A 22,837-nucleotide genomic window follows, 5' to 3' on the forward strand; every position below is an offset into this window, starting at 1 on the left:
GACTTGGGCTATATTCCACTGCTTTCCCAGGCACATCAGCAGGGAGCAGCCAGGACTTGAGCAGATGCTCATGTGGGATGCCGACAGAGCAGGTGGCAGCTTAACCCGCTGCACCACAATGCTGGCCACAAGGTCCTTCTATTTTCTATAATACACATAAATTATCAAGGGTGGTTCCTTTACCAGATATGTGATTCCTTCAGTACACTAACACATAACATATTTGGACTTGTTGTAAGGTGATGAAGTATACCGTATTTATCTGTTTCAACTGTTATTCCCTCTTTAAATTCTTCTCTTGACAGTACAGTCTTTGCTAGAAAGAAAACAAAACTGAAGCAGAATTGTATTTTTCATTAGCCAATTTCACACCATCTTCTGTAAGCAGTAGATCTACCTATTTTTGCTGCTGTTCTTTTCTCAGATCAAACTTTAAAAGTCATTTATTGGTATAGTGGATACATTTCTTGGGTCTTTGCTCATTTGAGGTGTAAGTAGACACTATACCTAAAGGCTTATATGGTTATATTATGTTCCTTTTTAAAAAAAGGTTTTTTTTGTGTTTTTTTTTTTTTTTTTAAGATTTATTTATTTATTTAAAAGGCAGAGAGAGAGAGAGAGAGAGAGAGAGAGAGAGAGAGAGAGGTCTTCCATCCGCTGGTTCACTCCCCAGATGGCCTCAATGGCTAGAGCTGAGCCAATCCAAAGCCAGGAGCCAGGAGCCTCTTCCGGGTCTCCCACATGGGTGCACAGGTCCAAGGCCTTGGGCCATCCTCCACTGCTTTCCCAGGCCATAGCAGAGAGCTGGATTGGAAGTGGAGCAGCTGGGACTTGAACCAGTGTCCATATGCTGCAGGCAGCAGCTTTACCCATTACGCCACAGAGCTGGCCTCTATATTATGTTCTAATTACCAGCTTTTCCTTTCATTTTTGCTGGTTTTTTTTTTTTTTTTTAATGGTTAATTTATTTTAGAGGCAGAACAACAGTGAAGGGCCAGGTGCAACAGCAGGAAGCTGGATCAGAAGCAGACTATCTGGGACTTAAACCAGTGTTCCAGAATGGGGTGTCAGTACCCCAAGCATTAGGTTAACCTGCTGTGCTACAAAGTTTCAGGCAGCGCAACCACACTAGTTTTCAGAATGTTTTTAATCTCCCTCCCCAACCTAGGGACTACTCATACTGTATAATCAAATCTAAAATGTCAAGAATATTTTTACTCCTGTGTACCATATTCCAGTCAGTGAGATATACTTAGAGCCAAGAAATCATATCTATCCTTTAATTTTTTAAATTTAAGTTGTTTTCCCATATCTAATTTTAAACTGATCTTCTTAACGTTCATTAAAAGGAAACAAACTACGTTGTAGATTCGAGTATGTCTCTTTCAGTCTCTTCTCAAGTCTTGGGCACTGTGATGAATTCTTGCTCAGTCTCCTGAGTGTTTTAGAAGAGGGAGAGTAGGGGACATGAATCCAATCACGTAAGTGCCTTATGAATACCACATTACAAACCTGATGTATTCTTTCCCCGTTATACGGGCTTGCCAGTATCTTCTGAGTCTGTGGGTTGGCTTAGAACCTTGTTTATGCTGTCTTCTATCTTATACATTTTAAATTCAAAAGAAAATATTAACCTTTTATGTCATTTTTTTAAAAAGAGGCCATAGAGAGATCCTCACATTCACATTCAGGTTACTAAAACATCTAGAATTTTATTTTTCTGTATTATATGAGATAGAATCTAATTCATTACATTTATTGCATTTGTTACACAGGCAATCCTCTTCCCACCAGTTGCTACCCCTGTCCCTTATTAAGTTCCCAAATATGTCCAGGGATGGGCTATTATGCTGTAACTGGTAGAACTGTCTATCCTTATGCTAGTTCCACATTATTTAAGACTTTGTTTTAAATCTTGGTATTTGGTAATGCAAGTTTGCCTTAATTTTCCTTCAAAACTATATTGATACTACTGAAAAAAATTTAATATTAGTTGAATTTCAAGCTGAGATCTTGCTGGAATTCCACTGAACTTAATGATTAATTTAGAATGATTGCCATCTTTGTGATAGTCTTTCAATTTAGGAATATATTTTCTTTCAATCTTCTTTCTGGTTTTCAATTATGATTTATACTTTTCTAAGTTTTATACATTATGAATATATTTGGAAGCTATATGTTCTAATTGATTATTGCTAGTAAAAAATATTGCCATTAATTTTTGTTTCTTGTTCTTTTATCTAAAAACCTCATTGAAACTCTGTTTTAATTGTAGGTTCTCTCAGATTTTCTATATAAGTAGCTATATGAATTGAATGTAACTTTTCCCTCATGCTTGCTTTCTGTGTCTCCAAATAGATGCTATATGACTGAATTTTTAAAAATATTTTTATTTATTTGAGAGGCAGAGAGACAGAGGCAGACTGATGGACATCTTCCACCTGCTGATTTGCTCTCCAAGGCCCACAAGAGCTGGGACTGGGTGAGTTTGATGTCAGGAGAAAGGGGACAGCAATCCAGCTCTAGCACGTGGAGTCACCCTGGCTCATCACTGCTGTCTCCCAGGGTGTGCATTAGTGGAAGGCTGGACCCCAAGTGGAGCCAGGTCTTAGACCAGGCACTCTAACATGGGATGCAGGCATCCCAAGTGGCATCTTAACCCTGTACCAAATGTCCATCCCTTGACTGACATTTAAATTTTTTATATGCATATTCATTCACTTGAAATACGCATAGTGTTGTTTACCAGAATTTCAGACAAGAGTGGGTGTACCATCCCCATTCACTAATCCCAAGTGTGAACAATGTCTTAATTGTATCAGGTATTGTTATGCTAACCTACACCTGTTACTCTTTCTTCCTTGATGACAAACACAATTTTGTTTAGCTGACCATCCCAAAACATGTGACTCAAGGGGTGATCCAGGAGTACTGAGTCAGATCTTGTCAACAATTACTTAAGGGCATGAGTGTGACACAGTTCTAGCCGGCCAGACATGCAGCACTGTCTCCCCTTGTATTTTCTTTTTCCTTTTTGTCTTATTTTGGGGGGTGGGTGGGTGGAGTGGAGTTGGGGAGGAAGAGAGCCTCTGGGAAAAACTTGATGACATGGGAAAAGAGATACATAAGAAACAAACAATCTATTCTCTCCTGGTAGTTGGAGGTCTGCTTGCATGTGATGCTTGTAACCATGGCATGCCAGGAATTGCAGAGGAAAAAGATAAAAAGAATGGGGTCCTTTATAACACACCTGAACCTCCAAAACAACCTCACCTTGACCTGTCTCTATTGTGGATTAACTTAACATCTGAGTCAGAATATTCTCTCATTGTTTTACTATTTGGAGTTGACTGTGGCTGAAAGCACCTTAAGTGAGACTCAGACTGACTGAGACAAGCCTTGGCCAGAACAGATCTCAGAAAGCCTGTAGGTGGACACACGTGTAAAACAACTTGTGCCTGAAACACAAGTAGAGCTGAACCCACCGCCCCTCAAACTGCAAGAACTTGCGGCCCAAAACCCAGAGTAGGCCTGGATGAAGCAGCTTGTTAGGTGGCAGTTACTGTCTTCTGTGGCAGTCTGAGTTCTTGTTGTTTGCTAACATATCTGAGGATTTAAAACACAGTGAGCAGCCGGCGCCGCAGCTCACTTGGCTAATCCTCGGCCTGTGGTGCAGGCACACTGGGTTCTAGTACCGGTTGGGACGCCGGTTCTGTCCCGGTTGCTCCTCTTCCAGTCCAGCTCTCTGCTGTGGCCCAGGAAGGCAGTGGAGGATGGCCCAAGTGCTTGGGTGCCTGCACCCACATGGGAGACTGGGAGGAAGCACGAGGCTCCTGGTTTCAGATCGGTGCAGCGCTGGCTGTAGCGGCCATTAGGGGAGTGAACCAACGGAAGGAAGACCTTTCTCTCTGTCTCTCTCTCACTGTCTATAACTCTCTCTCTGGCTCTCTCTCTCACTGTCTAACTCTTCCTGGCAAAACAAACAAACAAACAAACAAAAAACAAACAAAAAAAACCCACAAACATAGTGAGCCCAAAATTCTGTGTTGCTTCAACGTGAACAACGTGAACATTTCACTCTGTTGGCTACCAAGGCCACCAGAACTCTGCATATGCCTCCCTGAGATTTAAAGAACACAAAGTGCAGCAGCAACTTTCACTGTCTACTCACTTTCTCACAATTCCCAGGCCTCAAACCATCCCCTCCACCACTCTCCTAATATGATAATACCACTAGGCGTCAGTCTCCAATTCCAAACATTAATTTCTGTCCCAGCAATCATTAATAATATTTCTTGATGCTCTACTTTATAAACTAAGTCATTTCTCTTTATTAATTTAATAATTATATGATTATTATTATTATTATTTCAATAATTTATATCCCAGAAAACAAAAATCAACTAGCTTTCAAGGTACAAGTCTGAAAGTGCTCTGTTGTGAGTCAGGAGTCTTCAACTGAATCAAAGGGTTTAGCAGACCAGGAATGCTTCTTTGAGGGCTTCATGAGGCTGTGGGAGTTCACTTGACACCTTTAATATAGTATTGGGGTTTTCTAGTCCCCAAAAGACAAATATCATATGTTTTCTCGGATATGTGGTAGTTAATATAGAATACAAAACACTGTATAGGAATGAAAGGGCCATTCTGTGACCTGACTGTTCTCAGCCCTTGTCTATACGTCTGAGGAACTGCCTTCTTCCTGCTTGTTACTTGTGGAATATTGTGCTTAGTGGTGTATTAAGCCTGTGATTACAGAGTGGATTGAAATTATGGTTTTGCAAGAATTAAAGAGAAGAAAAGAAGGAAGCAGGGGGATGGAGGGAGGGAGGGAGGGGTAAAGGGAAATCTTGTTGTCTTCTTGGAATTGTACCTATGAAATACACAAAATTTGTTCTCTTTATACTAATAAACTTTTTTTAAAAAAAACCTGAAGAAAAAAAAAAGGGAAAATTTAAGGCTCTATGTACAGAGCAGAGTACCCTGATGGATCCCAAAGTTTTATTTTTATATCTTTATTGAAGTGAATATAATTGCAAATAAATTATGTATAAAGGAGAAATAAAAGAAAAATGTGCTACATACCTTAAAAAAGTCTCAACTGCTAAACAAGAGCACTCACCTGCTGCTGCCCCTGTAACCTCTGTTGCAGCTGAAGTCGAAGTTGGTTAGGTGCAGCCGGAGGTCGGCTGAGAGTCTGCCTGGGCTGCATGCCCATGCCGGCAGAAAACGCCCCTCGTGGAGGTGTCACCTGGACAGGCACAGTCCCCAGCGAAGGCTTCTGCCTGACCATGCCTTGGAAAGGGCTCGGGAGACTGGCGGTCGGGGAAGGAGAGGAGTACGGCTGGGAATAAAGGTTGGGTCTCTCTTCCATCATCAAAGGTGCTGCTGCTTGTTGAGGTGGAAATCTGTCGGATAACACGTCTAAGCCACCGCCCTGTCGGAACAGAAGACAGGACATTGCACAAGTAAATTTCTGTCAATAAATGACATGCTTCTTTATATAATTTTAGATCTGAGATTGGTTAGCTCTTAGAAATGGTCATATTTTCATTCTGAATTTGTACTCTCCAGAAGTTTGCTACTTAAAGGAATCATTTATGAAAGGTGCTTTTGAAATGGAAAAACAGATTGAACGAAATACTTAAAATCTCAGTAAAACATGAAGATATGGTTGAAATAAAATCAAATCAATGAAATGATTAAAAGGCTTGAAAAGAACTTTATCATAAAGTTTAAGAACCAATAAACTTTACATTTAATGGGTTCCCATAAGAAGCAGATTCCTAAAGGAGGAACTGATTAGGTATTTTTATATCTCAAACACAGAATTCATGCTTTTACCTTATTTGAAAAAAATCCATGGCTGATGTAAAAGAAGCCTTTCAAACATTTTGACTATTACTATCAGATGCACAATTTAAATGGTGATGTTAGGTGTATATGCGACTGAAAGGAGTTTCATGAAACCTAACTTCCTCTGTTTATTAGCTACGCACTGGGACATTTTGTATTTCACACTCATCTAATCCCATTTGGAAAATGTTGATCATGATGCACTAATTAGAATTTATCACCTTACAGTTTGAAAAATGCCAACCTGGAAGCTGAAATATCATGGAATATATAGGTTGAAGAATGAATTAAATCTTTAAATAAAAAGTGATGATATAAATCTGGGTTCTGTTCTAGATAGACCTTATCAGATTGTACCCCATAGTGAAAAGCTAGGACTTTAACTATTTCTAATTATTGTAATACCTTTTACTTAAAAGACCTAATTACTTAACTACTATGCATTTTTAAACTTTCACAAGGAGTAAATTATAAAACAGTTAGCTAAAGCACAGTGAAAACAATATGGAAAAATCTCATTTAAAAACACTTTTCTAGTTCCTCAATGCTATACCATTTAAATAATGGTTCCTTTAAAAGCACCTGGCTCCTGGCTCCTGGCTCCTGGCTCCTGCCATCGGATCAGCGCGGTGCGCCGGCCGCAGCGCGCTGGCCGCGGTGGCCATTGGAGGGTGAACCAACGGCAAAGGAAGACCTTTCTCTCTGTCTCTCTCTCTCACTGTCCACTCTGCCTGTCAAAAAAAAAAAAAAAAAAAAAAAAAAAAAAAAAGGTTCCTTTAATAAATACCTGAACAAGTTTGTCAATTCCCAGAGCTCTGTCTAGTTCAGCCAGCTCAGTTTCATCTTTGCCACTGAGAAAGGATACCAGTTGTTCAAGAAGAGCCTTCTCATCATTTCTTCCTTCTACTGTTGTTGGTGGACAGAGAAGTTCATCTAATTGTGAACTAATACACTGGCTATAGGAACAAAAAAAAAGTTTCAGACTGACAGCAAATTGTTTTTCACTCTAAAGAAAGCAAATAAATACACACACCTATATATATATGATCACGCACGCAAAGCTACTTAAAAAAATGGAAATGGAATTAAAAGGCAAGTTTATGATGACTTGCTCAAAAATTTTGAAATCCTGGGACTAGCGCTGTGGCTAGTAGGCTAAGCGTCTGCCTGCGGCACCAGAATCCTGTATGCGCACCGTTTTGTGTTTTGGCTGCTCCTCTTCCAACCCAGCTCTCTGCTTATGGCCTGGGATAGCAGTAGAAGATGGCCCAAGTGCTTGGGGTCCTGCACTGGCGTGGGAGGCCCAGAAGAAGCTCCTGGCTTTGCATAGACCCAACTCTGGCTGTTGCGGTCATTTGGGGAGTGAAACAGCAGATGGAAAACCTTTCCCTCTGTACCTTTCTCGCTCTCTGTTAACTCTGCCTCTCGAATAAATAAAATCTTTGAAAAAATTTTGAAATCCACACATATTGAACAGTTCTCAAAAAATTCATGAAAAAATTATGCATAGATTTCAAAAATTTTTTGCACCAAAATAAACATCTTTTAATTCCATTTTCTACAACTTACTGACATGCCCTCATATGCATATATCTGTGCATATCTGGTTCTAGAAAATTCTCTGTGGGATGCTTGACAATCAATTCTACTGTAACACAATGTCCTATGCCTAAGGTTTAGAAATTAAATAAAAATTTGGTATATAGTTTGAATACATTTTTCATTCTTCTGTTAATGACTGAACTTGTTTTCATATTCTTCATATTGACTTAGAAAACAGCTTGTTACCCAAATGCAGTTAAAAAAAAAAGGGGGGGGGAAGAAATTTTAATAAAAATAAAATCCCCTCCCCCCAAAAAACCTATTTATAATGAATTTATTCTATGGATGCCATTAATTGATAATTTAACCATAAGCAAAAAAGTACATATTATATTATTTAACTTTCAAAGATGAACAAACCATATTGATAAGATGACGTGACTACCACATATAAATGAAATCAAACTGGAAAAATGAAATATGCTAAGCTTTAAGCAACAAACTGTTCATTGACTACATGTAGAAAATAGTCTAATCCAAACTTATACCAAGTGACGCATGAAACTTGAAATATACAGAAAGTTAATCCAAACACTAATATGGAAATATAACTAAACGGATACTTCTGGGAAGGTAAATGGTTACAGAGTTCACATTAAGGCTCTGAACAACACTCTACACTATCTACTCATCCCTTGGTTGTGAGATGCACTCTGTGTTAAGGAGTAAGCTGCCCGTGTGGATGAAGAAATTAAATTCTGGGGTGAGAGTCTGGCCAAGCAGTTAAGCTGCTGCTGGGTTGCTGCCTGCAACCCATATTGCAGTGCCTGGGTTTAAATCCCAGCCCCTGCTAACATGCACCCTGGGAGACAGCAGGTGATGCTTCAAGTAGTAGGGTTCCTGCTACCCATCTGGGAGAACCAATCTGAGTTCCCAGCTCCTAGTTTCATTATGGCCCAGCGCTGCCGTTGTGAACATTTGGGGAGTGAACCAACACATGCTTTGTATTTACCTTTCACATAAATACATGCACATAAATAAATCCTAACCAAGAGGGGATACTGAGTAGATGGAAATACTTCCTTCCTGATACTTTTTTGCTCCAAATAAAATGCTACAGCAAATAATTATATAACTAAAAGGTGAAGAGCAACATAATCGTTGTATTGAGGCCAACTCATCCACAGGCCCAAAAATATTATGGTAATTAGTCAAAGCAAAGTAACATGAAATACAAAACAACAGCTGTATACTGCTATCAGTCTCTTGGTGATTACAACGTTCACTAACCTTGTGGTTATGCAGTAAACATCTGTTTAACTCAATGTCCTCCTTCACCCCTCTTTTTTTCTCATTAAACATTTATTTCAATTGATATCTCATAAGATACCAATGCAGACTGGAATCCAGTTTGGGAAAAGTAGATCTTTGTTTAGAAGTTGGCATCTGATGCCTTCTAAAATATAAAAGGTATTACTTACTCTTCTGGCTTATTCTGATTTACGGCCACTGTATTGTTTGCCCATGGAATCTGATCGCCTGTTCCTGGCTGTCCAAATTGGTTATCAATTGCTTCCAACTCCAGCTCAGGTAACCCTGATTGAAGAAAAAAAGTCATCATCACAGTGAAAAGTGACAGTATTTTTCAGAAGCAACATATTGTACAGTAATATAAAACATTGCTTCAACTATACAAAGTTCACTTATCTGGAAACTTAACTATGCAGAATGTGGCCATTTAATAAAATGCATATGAGAATATGAGAAAAGGTTTCTGAACCAAAGACTATCTGATGTTAAAAATCTGCACATATGGCCGGCGCCGAGGCTCACTAGGCTAATCCTCTGCCTGTGGCACCGGCACCCCGGGTTCTAGTCCCAGTCGGGGCGCCGGATTCTGTCCCGGTTGCTCCTCTTCCAGTCCAGCTCTCTGCTGTGGCCCAGGAAGGCAGTGGAGGATGGCCCAAATGCTTGGGCCCTGCACCCGCATGGGAGACCAGGAGAAGCACCTGGCTTCTGGCTTCGGATCGGTGCAGCGTGCTGGCCGTAGCAGCCATCTGGGGAGTGAACCAACGGAATGAAGATCTTTCTCTCTGTCTCTCTCTCTCACTGTCTAACTCTGTCAAAAAAATAAAAAAAAAAAATCTGCACATAGGTTGAAGCTATCATAAGACAATCACTCAGGACTTTGTCAGAAATTACTTATTTTAAAGGTAAATGTAAGAATTTTAGTCCATTGCTTTTTAAGTCTATAGCACACTAGAATATGCAAGAACTAAGAACAATGTCATGACCATGAAACGAGAGCTGCAAGCAAAAGATAATAAAATATACCCATGAAAGGCAGACTAGTCTGAGACCAAATGGACAAGGCCATATAGGTGTGAATCTGAAAATATTTCTGTACAGTAACAGCCTATGTTTATAATGATGACTCATGAAAAAAGGAGTTGGAGATATATTTGAGGAAAATAGCATATATGCACTTTAAAAAGTTCTTCTGTAGGAAGTTCTTGTGAAATATTTATGATTATCTTTGTATTATCTATACTAAGAAAATATTACAAATAATCTAAATCCCAGAAATTTAGGGAATCTATCATGAATCATGGTACAGAATTGATAACGTACTATTACATAGAAAAGAAAAAAGGCATATTTCAAGACATTACATTCAGGATGATTCTATTTTTATAGCTGTTTCATATACAAGAGTATTAAGAAAAATATCTTAGTTCATTTTGGGTAGGGAGACTACAGATGTTTGTGGCATTCTGTATTGCAGCTCTAGCAAGCTAACACAATTTTCAAACTAAAAGAACTTTGGAGGCATTTTAAAACAAAACTTATTTGGATAAAATTCCTCATTTTAATGAATGAAGAATAGGTTGCTTTAAAGAGATCTGAAACAAGTTAGGCCCAACTTCTATGTGCAATATGCACAATATTTAGTAAAAATAAAAAATAGCAGTCTACACATAAATACTTTTAAATCATATAATTACAACTTCTAGTTAAATTGGACTCCATCATGACAAATGATAGAGAAATCAAATTCTGTAGGATCCTGAAAAATGCAACAAACAACTAAATTACAAAACAAAAAATATGACAATGGGAAAACAATCACTTAATTCTTATCATCATTTAAATCAGAAAGTTGGTCAGATAAGGTTATCTGAAGCTGTCTTATGCTACGTTCCACACATTAATTCCTCAGTTCTAGTCCCCTTAAGAAATTTAACCTGAGACAAAGTTAATTATATTAAACAGTCTAAGAAAATGTATAATGCTGTCTACTGTCCATATCAAGTATTATACGATGGTATCTGACTTGGTAATAGAACACACTATCTCATTTTACTTGTTTAGTGGATAAAATATTAAGAAGTTAGATAACATATTTTCAAAAGATTCATATGCTGAATTGGTGACTAAGTAAACACAAATAAATAAATAAAACAATAAACAAGTCAAATTTTGATTCAATTAAGTTTTGCTTGCATACAATGGATGAGTATTACAAGTCCCTCCCCCATCCCTTAGTCACTCCAATCGTTTGGGACTTCCTTTAGAAACTGCCTCATATAAAAATTGAGGGTTTTTGGGACTATTTTAGGAAAAACACTTTTTTTTCTCTTTGCCCAGAAATAAACCTATTTTGGTCATATTTATATCCTTATTACAAACATGACTTAATATGAGAGGTATTCAAAAAGTTTTGTGGAAAATGCATATAATGTAAAAACTATATATGGATTTCAAAACTTTTTGTACAAAAATATATCTTTTAATTTCATTTTCTACAAACTTTTTGAAGTCCTTGTTTACACACATGGGTAATCCAAGAGTGGCACAGTCCTTCTTGTTGGAGGCTGGTGGCTGCGGGGCGGCGGGGCAGGGTGGGGGAGAGTGTTGGAAACAATACCACAGGGATCAAGCTATTAACATTTGCTATCATCTTTACAAAGGGCTCAGCATCAAACTTTCTCCAGTTAGAATCTGGTTGAAAGGGAAACTTTATACCACACTGAGCACAGCAAAAGCCTTATATATTAAATATTTTTAAAATTTCTGTATATAAAGTAGAGGGCATTGTCTTCAACGTGAGGGGGGCCTGTTGCACACTCTATTCTTCTAACAATTGATTCAGTATGCACTGATTCTGATGTTCACAGTTAATCTTCTTCAGCTGTTGCTGAGGAAGTTTCTGGTTTGGTTTGTGTTACATTTGGCAGTAACTGGGCAAAGCAGTTAGTGTCCAATATTTTAAAATATGATGTGGAACAAAGGATTAATTTTTCTAACATATAAATCAGTGAGGAAAAACACATAACCTAATAGATAAATGGTAAGAGAAGGTGAACAGGTTACATAAAAGCATTGAGAATGATTAGTTTAATTTATGATAAGAGAAATGTAGATTAAAACTACACCAAGATACTTTAAAGATAAAATCAACAGAAAAAGAAAAGTAATTCAATATATTTAGGCAAGGATATGCAGAAACAGATACATTGTTGGTTAGAGTATAAACTGATATAATCTCTGAGAAGGCCATTTGGCAGTATCTATTCTTTGATCTAGAAATTCTATGAAATATTTAAACTTCTGATATACTCTCATATGTGGAAAATTATCTCTACATAAGCCTATTCATTACAGTTTTGTAATAACAAAAAAATGCCTACCATTCGGCAACTGGTTAAGTAAAATTCTGGGAGAAACATTAAAAAGTTATAAAAGTAAAAACAATAGAATGAAGAATCCCTTTATGAACTTAAGTAAAATGGCATCCAAGAAACGTCAGTGAAGAAAGGATCAAGGAGGGAGGTCCGTGTGCACACAGAGCTTCTGGAGGCACAGGAGAACACCGCTTTTGGAAGGAGCTTTTCATTCTCTCTGTGATTTGGTATCTTTTGTGAATGTTGCAGTATGCTTGCTGTCTTAACTACTTCAAAAATAACTAAGAAAAAAAACACCCCCTCCACTAATACGACTTCAAAAACAGGGAAATTAAAACAGGTCTTTCCCTGTGTGTATTGGGCCAGTGCTTGAGATGCCTGTATCCTCAATCAGAGAGCCTGGGGTCGAGTTCTGGCTCTGCTTCCAATCTGGTTTCCTGCTATGTACGTGTTGGGAGGCAGCAGATGTGGAACCAAATCCCTGCCACCAATGTTGGAGAGCAGCGTGGAGCTCCTAGCTCCTGGCTTTGGCCTGGACCAGGGCCAGCTGTCACAGGCATTTACAGGGAACCAGCATATGGAAGATCTCTGTCTCTCTGCCTTTCAGTAAAACAAAACAAAACAAAACAAAACAAAACAAAAAGCAGACCTTTTTAAGTACTGAAACTCATTGTTTTTATAGTTATACAGTCTTTTTAACTTACTACAAATTATTAAGATTCAACAGCTGGCCATCCCAGAATGTGTATGTCCACAGAACTTAAAGATAGCTAGCTGCAAAGGTCATTCATTAGTCCAGAGACATTGGTACTACTCAGTATTTTTGGAATTCTTCAGGACCTATCTTCACTGGTCTACATGCTCTTCAAGAAAATCAGTCTCCTCACAGGTACACTTATTCTAGTTTTGATTTAGAAAAAAACAGTGTTACACTACTTGGATCAATAATTCTAGTTTCAAATAACTCTGGAAATTTCCAAAAGTCAAATTCACCATAAAAGAAGAGGAATTTGGAGACAGCCAAAAGGGCAGGGAGAGGCTCTGGAGGCCCTTCCGAAGAGGCTGCGCAGTCGGATGCACGGCACCTGTGGAAAGGGGTATGTGCTGAAAAGCAGTGCTTCTCTGGAGTGCTCTGACAGTACAGCTCTGACAAAATTATTTAGTCACTTGCTCAGACTGCATGAGTGTGTGTGTACGTATAAATAGCAAGTTCTGAAACCAGGCAAACCAAGATTGAAATATGGTTCAGGGCATATCAACTGTATAGCTCCAGGCAAGTTTCTCTCTCTCTCTCTCTCTCTCTCTCTCTCTCTCTCTCTCTCTCTCTGTATGTGTGTGCTTGTGTGTGTTCCTGTTTATTCTCTGGGCCTTAGTTTTCTAAAAAGAACCAAGGTAGCCAAGTTTTCACCTATATTTTATTCCCCTCCCAAAGATATCACTGAAATAACAAAAGAAATAAAAAGAGAAAAACAAACCCAGAGCTGAAGGAACTATTATGGTAGCACACAAAAAGAATAAAGAATTTCTTGGGGCAGGCATTGTGGTGCAGCAGGTAAAGCTGCCACCCACCATGCCAGCATCCCATATGGGCACCAGTTTAAGTGCTGGCTCACCACTTCCGACCCAGCTCCCTGCTGATGGACTGCGAAAAGCAGTGGAAGAGGGCCCAAGTGTTAGGGTCCCTGCCACCCACCTGGGAGACTCACTTGAAGCTCCTGGCTTCGGCCTGGCTCAGTCCTGGCTATTGTGGCCATCTGGGGCGTGAGCCAGAGGAAGGAAGAGATCTCTCTCTCTCTCTGTAACTCTTTCAAATAAATAAACAAACCTTTAGAAAAAACAAAGTTCATGGAAATATGTATTATCTTTAAAAAAATTTCTCAAAGATAATATCCATGAAAATATTAACTGATGGTGAAACTTCAACTACAGCAAAACAGCTTTCAGCAGAGAGAGGATTTTCTAAGAAGGGTTTTCACAGAAGAAAATCAGAGCAACTGCGAGCTCACTGGTCATCTGAGCGAGTACAGGAACAGGCCAAGGGCGAGCGCTGGGATGATTAAAGGATGACTGAACAGCTGCCACCAGGCTCTGCTTGCGTGCAGCTGACCTGGCATTGGCCCCTGGTGTATTAAAATGGTGAGGAGATGACTCAAGGTGGGAGCTCTGCCCAGGGAATCTCCCAACATGGGTGCTATGGCTGCCACAAGGGATTTCCCCACCAGCAAGTTCCATTCCTTCTCAACAACAGAGACAAAGGCTGTGTATAATTAGAACTCGCATTCAGTGCTGGGTAAAAGGCCTCTATTTTAAAGAAACATTCTAGCTACCAACATGCTTCCCATTCAATATATGGAGACCCAGCAAAATTCAAACATTCAAGAGAAGCCAACAGCAGGAGAAATCATAAATTTAAAAAATTTAACAAAGAAAAGAACTTTGAAGAAAAAAGTATTAGCACAGAAAATGGATAAATTCTAAAAACATAATAAACATAATCACACAGAATAAAACCTATTACAACCTTAAAAAGTAATAGATTCCCAAGGGAAAAAAATTCTAGAAATCAGCATGGCAGCCATGACGAAAATGACTCAATAGTCTGAAGAGCAGAACAGGTATATTGAAGATTCAGTTTTGATCTGGAAAACTGAGCCCGTAGATTCTCTCAGAATTCAGTGCAAAACAGCAAGGGGGAAAAAGTACAAGAGAAAAGAAAAGTAGCATGAAGGACAGAGCCTAGGGTGGCAAAGTATGATGTGACTGAACTATCCTACAGGACACATCTGCACTTGGCACATCAGGTTGAGATTGAAGACTACAGTAAAGAGGCTTGATTTTTCTAGGTGGGCAGGAGTTAAGCCACAGGCCAGTCAATTATAGATTCTGGTTCTAGTAATAGGTACTACTAACTCATGTCTCTTGGATTCTTCCTGTCCATATCTAAACACTGTAGACTGACTGACTACATCTAAAGTCCTCTCAACCCATCTCGGTATCTTCCCCTCTGTGTTTTTTCCCCTTTGCAAACTTAGCAGAACAAAGTGGAACAGCCTGGCCTATTTACATCTTTTCCTATATGGAACTGTATCAGGAGGATAAACCTACAGAGGGACACAGAGTCAAAAAGAGCCATTTGCCTCAATACAGACTCTACAGAGACAACACCACAATGCCACAGACTTATAGAACTAGAAAATGCATTTCATAGCTTTAATTACTACTTTTATCAAATTAACATATGTGATTAACAAATACAGAACCAAAAGGCCCAGAATGTCTCAACATTTCTGATCCTTTCAAAAGAGGCAACCATTCACAACTCTTGTACTTACTTTCTTTGCCATTTCCTACTTATTTCTCCATATGTATATGCTACTACTTTTTGATATCCCAATTTTGATAGATGAAATCTAGGTGAAATCTGGTCCCTCCACACCTACCTCTCTCTTACTACCTACTTGGCTCCCAATTTCCTAAGAGAGATCACAGTTTTACATAACCTCAGAAGTTAACATTTGGAATCTTATGGCTATGCACTCACTGCTAGATCAAATTATACCCTATGTTCAAACTCCCTTTCTTAAACCATATTTTCTTTCTCCTGGAGTTAACAATTATAGTTTGATTTTTTTCACTTATCTGCTTTTCTATGGAAATTTTAAAAATAGTCCATTATTTGATATACATTTATCAATATTTTCTACAAACTCAACATCAATTTCCTTTTTCACCTGGAGACCTCCATTCCAAAACTCAGGCCCCGGCGATGGCCCTATGCACTGGCTGCTCTCTAGCCTCGCTGACGAGCGGTCATTGCTGGACTCCCTGTCACACCTTTTGCTTCCTCACGATCTTGCTCTCTTTCCTTGTTTTTGGTGTTCCTGTCACCTGAGGTACATCTTTCAGGACCCTGGACACCATGCAAATATTTGAGTCCTTGGATATCTGAAAATGTGTGGTTTGTTTTTTAAGATTTTATTTTTTATTTGAGGGGCAGAGTTACAGAGAGAAGGAGAGACAGGGGAGAAGAGTCTCCCATACTCTGGTTCACTCCCCAAATGGCCACAACAGCCAGAGCTGGGCTGAACTGAAGCCAGGAGCTTCTTCTGGGTCTCCCATATGGGAGCAGAGGCCCAAGCGCTTGGGCCATCTTCTACTGCTTTCCCAGGCCATAAACAGCGAGCTGGATTGGAAGTAGAGCAACCGGGACACGAACCAGTGCCCATATAGGATGCTAGTGCTGCAGGCAGAAGTTTAGCTTACTATGTCATGGCACTGGCCCCCTGAAAATGTTTTTTATTCTACCCTCACAACTATTAGAAATGTAGATAATTATCGGTTGGAAATTATTCTAACCTCAGATGTTTCTAAAATGAGTTTCACTAATGTTTAAGTTATACACAAAAAAGTACCCATTTTAAGTATATGGTTTGGGGCTGGCACTGTGGCACAATGGGTTAAAGCCTTGGCCTGAAGTGCCGGCATCCCATATGGGCGCCGGTTCTAGTCCCAGCTGCTCCTCTTCCAATCCAGCTCTCTGCTATGGCCTGGGAAAGCAGTAGAAGATGGCCCAAGTCCTTGGGCCTCTGCATCCACGTGAGACCCAGTAGAAGCTCCTTGAATCTGCACAGCTCCGGCCGTTGCGGCCATCTGGGAAGTGAACCAGCAGATGGAAGACCTCTCTCTCTGTCTCTATCTCTCTTTATAACTCTGTCTTTCAAATAAACAATAAAATAAACCTTAAAAAAAGTGTATGGTTCGACAAATTTTGACAAGGTATAAACTCATAACTCTCTACCTTAATCAAGAAAACAGATAATTTCTATCATGTCTTATGTCCCCTCATATTCCTTGGCTTTCAATCTTTCCTACCTCATCCCACTCCTGGCAACCAATTACCAGATTTCTATTCCTAAGGTATAGAAACTTTTAGCTTGGAACTTAAAACAAAACAAAACAAAACAAAACAAAAAAAACACTAAACAAAAAAGCCTTATCTGGATATTTCCCCTCAGCATCTTTTAAAGAGTACTTCATGCATATTCTGTAGTTCCTTCCTCTACATTTCTGAGCAGGATTGCATTTTACAAATACATCATTCACTGTTGACGGACATTTAGGTTGCTCCAGTTTGGGACTATTATGAATAAAGTTGTATGAACATTATGTGGGTAAGTCTTTTTATGGATATACACTTTTTCTTTTGGTTTAATAGCAAAGAGCTGAATTGCTGGGTTACATGGTAAACAAATGTTTTCTTATTATTGCTTTAAAAATTCTTTGGGCCGGCGCCGTGGCTCACTAGGCTAATCCTCCGCCTTGCGGCGCCGGCACACCCGGTTCTAGTCCCAGTCGGGGCGCTGGATTCTGTCCCGGTTGTCCCTCTTCCAGGCCAGCTCTCTGCTGTGGCCAGGGAGTGCAGTGGAGGATGGCCCAAGTGCTTGGGCCCTGCACCCCATGGGAGACCAGGATAAGTACCTGGCTCCTGCCATTGGATCAGCGCGGTGCGCCGGCCGCAGCGTGCCGGCCGTGGCGTTCATTGGAGGGTGAACCAACGGCAAAGGAAGACCTTTCTCTGTCTCTCTCTCTCACTGTCCACTCTGCCAGCTCTTTATCAGATATGTAGTTTGCAAATACAAATTAAGAAATATTTACTTTGCTTCTGATTTCTGGAAGTGATTATAGAGAATATAATTTCCTTCTTAAAAGTTTGTAGACCTTGGGTCTAGACTAGTGATTTCTGTCTTGAAGAATATTATCGATCTAGTTCCTTGAAAATGGTGGTTTTTACAGAACAGAAGGTTTAACTTTTAATGAAATCCAGTGTATCAATTATTTTTTCATAGTTAGTACTTTTTATGTCCTATCAGAGTTTTGTGCCTATTTCAATAACAAGTATTTTTTCTTAGATTTTGGTTGAAAATTTTATGGTTTTAACTTCCAGATGTTACATTATTGTTTGTTGAAAACACTATCGTCTCTAAGCCGGCGCCGTGGCTCACTAGGCTAATCCTCCACCTTGCGGCGCCGGCACACCGGGTTCTAGTCCCGGTTGGGGCGCCGGATTCTGTCCCGGTTGCCCCTCTTCCAGGCCAGCTCTCTGCTATGGCCAGGGAGTGCAGTGGAGGATGGCCCAGGTGCTTGGGCCCTGCACCCCATGGGAGACCAGGAAAAGCACCTGGATCCTGGCTCCTGCCATCGGATCAGCGCAGTGTGCCAGCTGCAGCTCCGGCCATTGGAGGGTGATCCAACGGCAAAGGAAGACCTTTCTCTCTGTCTCTCTCTCACTGTCCACTCTGCCTGTCAAAAAAAAAAAAAAAAAAAAAACAAAAAAAAACACTATCATCTCTATTGAATGACCTTAGTGTTTGTGTTAAAAGTCGATTCATCATGTAAGTGTGGACCTATTTCTATATTCTCTATTCTGCTGCATTAATCCGTATGCCCATCTTTATTCCCAAACCACAGTCTTGCTGATACAGCTTTATAGAAGAACTGAAATCAGGTAATAGAAATATTCAAGTTTTTTTTTTAAAGTGCAAGTCAGGACCTTTGCATTCTCAGATAAACTGGAGAGGACGCTGCCAGTCTCTACTAAAATGCCTGGTAGGGGTAAAAGTAGGTTAAGCCACAGCATGGGATACCCACTTCCCACACAGGAGTGCTTAGTTCTAGTTCCTGTTATTCTATTCCAGACTCAGCTTCCTGTTAACGTACATTCTAGAAGGTAGCAGCTGATGGTTCAAGTAATTGAAAACCTGCCACCTTTGTGGTGTGGGAGACCTGGATGGATTTCTAGGCTCCTGGATACAGGATATACTACCTATCCCAGCCCCAGCTGTTGCACACATTTGGGGAGTGAACCAACAACCAGTTCTCTCTCAGTTGCTCTACCTTTCAAAAACAACAAACAAACAAACATTTGAAATGCACGCAGGGACTTCAAGGGGAATTCCAAGTCCATGTGAAGCGTCCTTTCACATAGTGTCTTTTCATATGGCCATCCTTACTCTCTCTCGAAGCCGTGTAGTTTTCGGTGTAGGTTGCTGCACAGACTAGTCTAACATTTACATCTTAATTTTTTGTGTAAATTGATTTTTTATATCATTACCCAATTGTATGTGGCTAGTTAGTTATATAGAAGTAAAACTGATTTTAATATATTTCGGCATGGATTGTGTGACCATGCTAAAAGCTTTCCCCCAATTCTTAGGATTTATCATATATAAGATCATGACCTTTATTGAATATTTTCTTTTTTTTTTTTTTTTTAATTTTTTGACAGGCAGAGCGGACAGTGAGAGAGAGAGACAGAGACAAAGGTCTTCCTTTGCCATTGGTTCACCCTCCAATGGCCGACGCAGCCAGCGCACCGCGCTGATCTAATGACAGGAGCCAGGTGCTTCTCCTGGTCTCCCATGGGGTGCAGGGCCCAAGGACTTGGGCCATCCTCCACTGCACTCCCTGGCCACAGCAGAGAGCTGGCCTGGAAGAGGGGCAATCGGGACAGAATCCGGCGCCCCGACCGGAACTAGAACCCGGTGTGCCGGCGCTGCAAGGCGGAGGATTAGCCTAGTGAGCCACGGCGCGGGCTTCTCATTATATATTTTCACTGCATATTCTTTTTTGGTTTGTTTCTTTTACTATCTTTCAAGTTGCAGACTTTTCCCTAAAAGGTTTTTTATACATTAAACTTATTTAAAAGTTTTTGATGTAACATTTAAAATTCACATTATAATCAAATGTTTAACAGTACTGCTTAATAAAAAGTAAATAAGGGGCCAGTGCCATGGCTCACTTGGTTAATCCTCCACCTGCGGCGCCAGCAGCCCATATAGGTGCCAGGTTCTAGTCCCGGTTGCTCCTCTTCCAGTCCAGCTCTCTGCTGTGGCCCGGGAAGGCAGTGGAGGATGGCCCAGGTGCTTGGGCCCCTAAACCCACATGGGAGACCAGAAGGAAGCACCTGGCTCCTGGCTTCGGATTGGCGCAGTGCGCCAGCCGTAGTGGCCATTTGGGGAGTGAACCAACGGAAGGAAAACCTTTCTCTCTGTCTCTCTCTCACTGTCTATAACTCTTCCTGTCAAAAAAATACTTTAAAAATAAATAAATAAATAAAAAGAGCTTTTTAAAAGAAGCAAATAAAACCTGTAGTCCAGCAGGAAAATAGGCAAGGGCTGTAAAGAATAATCAGATAAAAAATGTTCAACTTCACTCAAATAAATTTTAAAATAGTCAACAAGTCATTAAAACTATAGAAGCATATAATTCCTACCAAATTGTTCAGCAAAGATTTAAAACAAAGTTTGACAAAATACTGTATCTGCAGTACAACTGATACCCACAGGCATGCCTTCCCTTCCCTCTCCCTTTCCTTCCCGTCTGCCCTCCTTCCTTCCTTTCTCTCCTTCCCCTCCTTCCCTCCCTCCCTTCCCTTCCTTTCTCTCTTAATTTTAGGTCCCACATATAAGGGAGAACATCTGGTGTTCGTGTTTCCATGTTCCAATCTTCATGGGCGTGTCTGTTCAGCCAACGTGCCCGAGACCCGGACTGGGAGGATGCAGTGCGAGGCTTGTCTCTTCCGGTAGCCACCAGTATTGGGATGATGAGATGACAAGAGGGCTTTGCACTGCAGGGACCATCGCTCACACATTCCTATGCAGACATCTTTCTGGCCACTCACTGTCTCCTGAGAAAACTCCCCCAGTCTCCCAAATTAGATGGGGAAGGGGACAAAGATGCCAAACATCAAAATGCAGATGTCCATTTCACCTCTGCAGTTTTGCACCTCACTGCTTCCCCCACTGTGACTGACAGTCCCAAGTCTGGAGTCTCTCAGTCTCAATTACAAGAAAAACCTGAAGTCATTTCATCTGATTCTCACTGTGGAGACAGAGAGAGCAAGGCCCAGCACACTCACTGCCGTGGGATAACATGGTTAGTGAGTGGACAGTGTGGGCTTGAATCATGCCTCCCGATTTCTCCCTTGGAGCTCTGCTCAGCTCAAACACTGCTTACAGACGTCAACAGTGCTGACGCAGGATTCCTCCGTGCAGCTGCCTGAAAAGTCCTAGCAAACTTTCAGGAACTGGGTCAGGACAGCTAAAAGCTCCACTCAGACTGAAATAAATTAAGTCCACATCTGATTGCACCAGAAAAACGACCGGGCTGAAGTCAGGAATCCAGATACACTGTGAAACTGAGCTGGTCAGTTTCCTTTCGTTTCAAAGTCACACAACAGAATTATCACCAATAGTTTGTCACTTCAAAATTTGATGGGTGAAATATCTTCATGAATTTGAAGAATTACGCTATCAAACTGCCTCCTAATTAGAAGAATACTAACCTGGGTTAGAACAATAGTGACATATTTTGACACAATGCTCCTAAGTAAGACTTCATGGAAAACTCCTTCTGTCAGGTAACATGTATTGCCCTCAGAAAGGAATTCCATTATCAAGAAAGTCAAAGAAATCTATGCTGGTTTCTTCAATTCAGGACTTCTCATCACCTCTTAGGCATTGTGAAACTTCAAAGGGGGGGTACCGGACGTGCGGTGTTTGCCCAGTGTGTTCTCACACAGAACCCTTTCTATTTTCCAACTCAGACTAGTGTTCAGAAAATAAAATCTGACACAACACTGTATTTAAAGTTCTCTATGGGACATTTCAGATAAGAACACAAAATTGCTCTCCTTCACTTCAACTGCTCACCTTGACATTAACAACAAAAGGGTGGAGATTATGCTACAACTCAAGATTTACACAATGAGTAAACAACTACTTAGTTTGTTTTAAGGTGGCATTGCTGAAAACATATTTCCCTCTTAATAAACAAAAGGCCTATGCAATAATGGTGAGAGAAAGTGCTGAGCCACATCATCACTACACATTGCCAATGAGGTACGTCCCCGACACATACTGGTGAGCCTGGAAGTGGGTCTGGCAGTGGTGGACTGCAGCGAAGCTGGCAGGATCTCCGATTTGATGGTTACACTGGTGACCGCACCATCCATCCTGTCTGGCTCACACAAACCTGGCAACTGTGCTGCCTTCTCCAACGTGGGCAGTAACTGATCAAACTGGTCAAGGTCAGCTGTAAACTAAGAATGAAAATCAAAGTTAGAAGAAATATACTCTATGCTTTTACCTGAAACAATGCAGAAAAAAAGTTGCTCCTTTAAACTCTATGAATTAAGTATGACTATGAGAGAATGAAGAAAGATGAAACAATTAGAATAATTGGGGCTTCTATGAAATTATTAACTATTCCACTAGGACAGAAAAACCGAATGCTTACGATACAGTATTATCATGCTGGAGGATATGAGGCAACAGATAATATTTATCTAATCCAATCTATCGCAGTATAAAATGTATGTATAGGAGAAAGGCTGGACTGGAAAGAAGTGTCAGGTGTACAACGAAATGATGAGAGCATTATGGTTGATTTTTTCTGTCATATTTTTTCAAAATTTTGTATAATGACTTACTTGAAGCTTCCACTGATGTAATTTTTTCCTATATCAGTTTCAAAGATCTCAGAAAGGTCACTTCTCACTCTAAGCATATAAATAGTACAATAAACATATCTTCTGTAATGGGTTGTGTACAGAAAAAAACTGGCATTTCATAATATTCCGACGTCATGATTAATTTGAGATAATTAAAGAGAAAATGTCTAATAGTTTGGGTTTTACTTAATCCAACAAAAGTATTTGTTCTAGAATTATATGTAGGTATTTAAATGTCTGACTT

General features: G+C 40.1%; 1 protein-coding gene across 10 annotated transcripts in view; it reads right to left on the minus strand.

The window, feature by feature from the left end:
* The window catches only part of NCOA1 (nuclear receptor coactivator 1), a 262,467-nt gene that overhangs the window by 32,788 nt on the left and 206,842 nt on the right, over positions 1-22,837 (minus strand). For all 10 annotated transcript variants that reach the window (XR_011386747.1, XM_051843198.2, XM_051843199.2 and 7 more), the window contains 4 exons: positions 22,002-22,182; positions 8,880-8,994; positions 6,644-6,812; positions 5,123-5,437 (listed from right to left, as the gene is read on the minus strand). Coding sequence is in view for 9 of the 10 variants with exons in the window: in XM_051843198.2 (XP_051699158.1) it covers positions 5,123-5,437; positions 6,644-6,812; positions 8,880-8,994; positions 22,002-22,182 (780 nt within the window). In the remaining variant the exon portion in view is untranslated. The remainder of the gene's footprint in view (positions 1-5,122; positions 5,438-6,643; positions 6,813-8,879; positions 8,995-22,001; positions 22,183-22,837) is intronic.

This window comes from Oryctolagus cuniculus, chromosome 2 (genome assembly GCF_964237555.1).
Source record: "Oryctolagus cuniculus chromosome 2, mOryCun1.1, whole genome shotgun sequence".
Lineage (NCBI taxonomy): Eukaryota > Metazoa > Chordata > Mammalia > Lagomorpha > Leporidae > Oryctolagus > Oryctolagus cuniculus.